Source organism: Microtus ochrogaster, chromosome 8, assembly GCF_000317375.1.
Source record: "Microtus ochrogaster isolate Prairie Vole_2 chromosome 8, MicOch1.0, whole genome shotgun sequence".
Classification (NCBI taxonomy): Eukaryota; Metazoa; Chordata; class Mammalia; order Rodentia; family Cricetidae; genus Microtus; species Microtus ochrogaster.
The window spans coordinates 67,416,760-67,421,964 of record NC_022015.1 but is presented as its reverse complement, the minus strand read 5'-3'; the positions used below and the strand labels follow the sequence as shown (position 1 = coordinate 67,421,964).

Here is a 5,205-nt window from a genome sequence, read left to right as displayed (position 1 = left end):
AAATACATGTATCCATAATATATTGCAAGATCAACATGGATTTATAGATTTAGAAATGAAGGAAAAATAGTGATCAACAAAAGGAAGAGGTGTTTTATTTCATCCATATAGCAATTCTCTGTGGTAATAGAAAGAACTGGGGTGGGAGGGAATTCCTGCCCCATTGATGAAAGATCATGATCAAGTTTCAATATTCATGAATCCTTCATTAATATAATGATTATTTGTGAAAACTGACTGATGGCTTAAACCATTTATTCTCTACAAGTCTGAAGCATAACTTGATGCAAATCGTTGTCGTTGACACTTTTTAGATGGTGGCTGTAGTGAAAAGAGCTGGGCAACTTGATTTCTATTGTAATGTAGCAATGCATATTTAATCTTATCCACAAGACTGTGACATGGAATAAATCATTAGAAGTAGGTGGAACTCCAAGAGACTTTGAAAGCAAAAGTGTGGCATAGCCTTTAAGGGTTTCTCTATGATCACAGGTATTCTTTCTTTACTTGCTTCTTACTTACTTTTGTGTCCTTCACACCATGCATCTCCATCCCATTCACCTTCATATCAACACACATCCTCCCTCAGTCCTTAAACTCCTCCCCTCTCAAAATAAAATAGAATAAAATTTAAGAGTAAAAAGAAAAGAGAAAAGTTTTATCATGGAAGCTGTATTGTGACAAAGTGAGTCAGGCAGTACACCCTTTTATCTATTTATCATTTTTGGCAAGCGTTCATTGCAAAGAGCCATTGACTGCATCGGGGTCTCTGCTTTCTGCTACACTATCAATACTGGGCCCTTACTGGGAGTCTTAGATATTCGGTCACTGCTCTGCACCATGAAGACCTTGAAGCCCTGGTTCTGCAGGACCAGCTCCTCCACATGCTTCAACAGTTCACAGAGCTTCGGGCTGTGTTCCCACCCAGCTCCTACATGGCTAGCTTTATACCCAAAACAACAACACACAAGTTATATTCTTTAAACACTGCGTGACCCATTATCTTTAGCCTCTTACTGGCTAAGTCTCACATCTTGACTAACCCATTTCTAATAATCTGTGTAGCATCACGAGGTGGTGGATTACCGGGAAAGATTCAGCATGTGTGACCTGGCAGCTGGCGCCATGATGGCTGGCTCACTGCCTCCTTTCTCCCAGCATTCTTTTCTGTCTACTCCGCCTATCTAAGCTGCTGTTATATCAAAAGCCAAGGCAGTCTCTTTATTAACCAATGAAAGTAACACATAGACAAATGACCCTCCTCCATCATCACTCTTTATAATAAGGAGCTGCATTCATACCCTCAGAGTTGGCTCTCACATACCTACATCATCAGGGCAAGATAGACTGTATTACCCAGGCTATGTGAAGGGGCCACTCTTCCAAGAGTTGCAGCTGATAAAGAGCAGGAATAACTCTCCTAATATTATGAGACTAGGATCAGCCCTGCAACCTGCCACATGTTACAAGGGAGGGTAAGCAATCTTTCCTAAACCCATACCATCATAAGAAGATAAGGGGAGGGACCAGCTCTCACATACTCACATTATCTAGGGTGGTTCACCTGCAGCCCTGTGCCACAATCAATATGTTCAATAGAGTCAACTCTGCCTTACTACCTATGAAGGTGCAGGACCAGCTTTCCAAGGCACTGAAGCTGTTAAGGAGGAGGATCAGCTCCCCCATACGCCGCAGGTGGCAGTGGCAAGGAGAGGAGGCTATCTTTCCCTAGACCTTACCACCACATGCAGATTCATGGGTGTGGCCAGCTATTCCACTCTCACAACCTCAGGGCCAGCTCACCTGTGCCGCTGTGTGGGGCCGGTTCTCTCACACTCAGAACTTCAGGGATGACCTACCTATACCCCTGTAAACAGTGTCATCTCTAATGTGTTGATCAAGCAACCTACTGGCTCCACACTCTTGAGTTCTGCAGCTGGTGGGGACAAAAACAACTCTCCGATCTTATGACATCCTGGACAGCTCTCCCATCTGCCAGAGTCAGTGGGCAGCATCTCTCCCCAATCTGTGCTACCACAGGGCAGATGAGGGGCAGTCAGGGTAAGATCTGTCAAGCTCAACTTTGTAGGCCTGGCTCACCCATGCCCCTATCAACAGGACCTGATCCACTGTGCTGCCACGAGGAGGAACAGGACGAATTCTCCCTAGTGTTTTGGTGAGTGAGTGACAGCATCAACCCTGTACAGCTGTTTTCTCTTTGCCTAAGGTGGTTTCAGGAGCTGTGGACATCAACACAGATCAAGGCTGCAGCAGATCCATGTACCCAGACATGAACCCTGGCAGCAGCCATATTCCAGAGAACTCCAAGTTTGACCCTGGTTAGAAAACCAAGTCACCCACCTCAGCCCACTCCTCACTATTTCATCTCTTCAGATGTGCCTCTCTCCACAGTACATGAACTGTTCTTTCTGTCTCTCCCATACCACACCATACATTTGCTCACCATAGTAGTGCCTGATGGCCTGGTGCCTTGATTTACTGGGCAGCCTGGAGCACAGCCATTCTTGTGGAGAGTTTAGCAGATGCCAGTTCAGTCTAGGACAATTCTGAGATGTATGTGAGCTGTGGGCCACATGGCATTAAACCACTCATCTTCTCATTTCTACATGCCTTTTTGTTAACTAGGATTCCAGCAGACATATCAAACCATTGAAACTACTCAGCGTTTCTTGGCAGATATCATTGCCATAAATATTCTTTTGCCTTTAAGGGACTATTCCTTCTAAACTAAAATATTCCTGCCTAGTAATATGATAAAATGTGTTTAATAGTCAAAAAGATAAGAATTATGCATAGAAGAATATCCTGTGTACAACTGGCCACCTTCCAGATGTGAATGCAATACTTTATACAAAGAATTTTCTAGATATCAAGTGGAAAACCAAGAGATAAGAAACTAGCAGCCTTGAACCAATCTGGAAACTGTTATTCAGTTTTGCTATTTGTATAACAAAGGATTTAGACCTGCCTTCCAGATATTCTTTCCATAATACGTTATTCAAAACTGTGTTGCCTAGTCACCTCACTTCTTGGTACATATTGAATTTGATCTTTGAGAATGAAGACCAAAAATATGTTTTCAGGAGGAAAAGATCTTGACTTCACCTGCATCCAGGGGGAGCTCAGAATCTTTACGTTCTCATTTAATTTTTCCATCAAGTTAAGGAAATCTTGATCTTTATAATCAAAACGATTCTGGAAAACAGTAAAGCAGATAACATTGCAGGGAGCACAGCTCAAGATGAATGTAGGATCACAGGGTGAACCTGAAGAAACAATTGGAAAAAAATAACATTAAAATGGACAAAGAAGATGTTTGGTTTTTGTTAACAGGTAAAGCGTCATTAGAAGTTGTAAACCATATCCTATCTATAATTTTCCTAACAGCTAAGCAGTCATAATATGTAGAATCAATGAATCACTTTAATCTTAAATTTGTTAAGATAGTTGAAGAACAGACCATATCTGATATAGCAATTAAACTATCCAGTACTTGAAAGAAAACAAAAAAGTTTACAAACCTGAAATTTTTAGTATTTGGAATAGAATTGTTTCTTACTGGAATACCTAATGACCCTATATCACTAAGATGCAAATAAAATATTGTACACCTGAAATATTTGCAGCCACAATGAGTAAACCAAAGAAGCAAGTAATGATCCAAGGAAGGAAGAATCCCACTGCAGGTGAGTTCTGGTATTAGAAGAAAAAAATGTGGGGAGAATTCTTCCTTGTTACTTGAGAATAATGTGTCATTTCAAGAACAGCCACTTCCATGTGGATTTGTTTGCATTACTAAATAAAATGAAAACTTTCTTATTACAGTTAAATCCAAGAGGGAAAACAATATGAGGGCAGTAATAGAAACTTCCCTTTTCTCATTTCATCATTTAAAACAATGCATTTTCTCCAGAGGAAGTAAACGTAGTACTTGAAAAGAAGGCACAGAGCATAGGAAGGTCAGTGCTAGATAGAGAGCTCTTCATTTGAAGTAATTTCTGCTGTTTTAGAGGACCGAAGTTCAATAAGTTCTGAGCAGCGTCCCAGTGGCTCATAACTTTCTGTAACCCCAGTTTCAGGGGAATAGGATACAATTTTCTTACTTTTGTGGCACCGGGTACACAAGTGGTGCAGACATGTATATGCAGGCAAACATTTATATACATAAAATAAAAATCTTTTTTATTAAAACAAAGAGTCCCAGGGGAGGATGCAATCAAAAAAATGGGAATGGGTGACCAGAAAGGTGATGGTAGGAAGGTGTGTTCGAAACACATGTTACACTCCTATGAAATTCCTATATGAAACACACACTATATACAGCATTATCAACAATAACTTCAAAAATTGAAGTCAAAAGGTATGTTACTTTGGAGAAGAGATTTTGCTTTTTTGTTTCCACAGAAAATGAGAGGCTCTGGATTTATTCAGAGTTAAGGAAAATCAGCTTTGATCAAGGAAGACCACCTGAGAAATCTCCAGCAAGAACAGATGGCCCAGATGTCTGAGTTCTACATCCAGAACAGATTCAAGACTACTCTCTGAGATGATCAAGACTCACAGAATACTTCAGTCAAGACTTGATCATAACTCTAAGTTTACTTTAGGTCCCCATGAAATTATCAGCACCTACAACCAGCTTGAAGTAGCCTGGAAAACTATGTCAACATTCCCAAAAAATGGACTATGGATATTCTCCTTTGTTTTTTAAAGAGGGAGAAGTGGTGTGGGAGAATTGTCTGTATTCTGTCTATCATGTTTTAAATAAACCCTGATTGGCCAGATAGGAAGTATAGGTGAGAAAACCAGACAGGAAGTAGAGGTGATACAAAGAAAACAGGAGAATTCTGGGAAGAAGGAAGTTGATTCCTCCCAGTCCTGCGCAGACCACCGAGGAAGCAGGATATGACCTGTCCTGCTGAGAAAGGGACCAAGCCATGTGACTAACATAGATAAGAATAATGGGTTAATATAAGTTACAAGAGCTAATAAGAAGCCTGCCCTAATGGGCCAATCAGTTTATAATCTTATGGAGACCTCTATGTGATTTTCTTTGGGGCTTGCTGGCTAAGGGGTACCGGGCAGGACAGAAACACCAACAAGCAGGCCCCTCATGTTACACTTTACAATAAATTTGATCTAAAATTTAAATCTATAGACCTCAAATAAGTATCCCATAAAAAA

General features: G+C 40.7%; 1 protein-coding gene across 1 annotated transcript in view; it reads right to left on the bottom strand.

The window, feature by feature from the left end:
• The window catches only part of LOC101988908 (cytochrome P450 2C25-like), a 44,807-nt gene that overhangs the window by 27,243 nt on the left and 12,359 nt on the right, over positions 1-5,205 (bottom strand). The window contains exons 3-4 of the mRNA XM_013348017.1: positions 3,127-3,287; positions 2,559-2,583 (exon numbers count right to left, since the gene is read on the bottom strand). Of these exons, the coding sequence (XP_013203471.1) occupies positions 2,559-2,583; positions 3,127-3,287 (186 nt within the window). The remainder of the gene's footprint in view (positions 1-2,558; positions 2,584-3,126; positions 3,288-5,205) is intronic.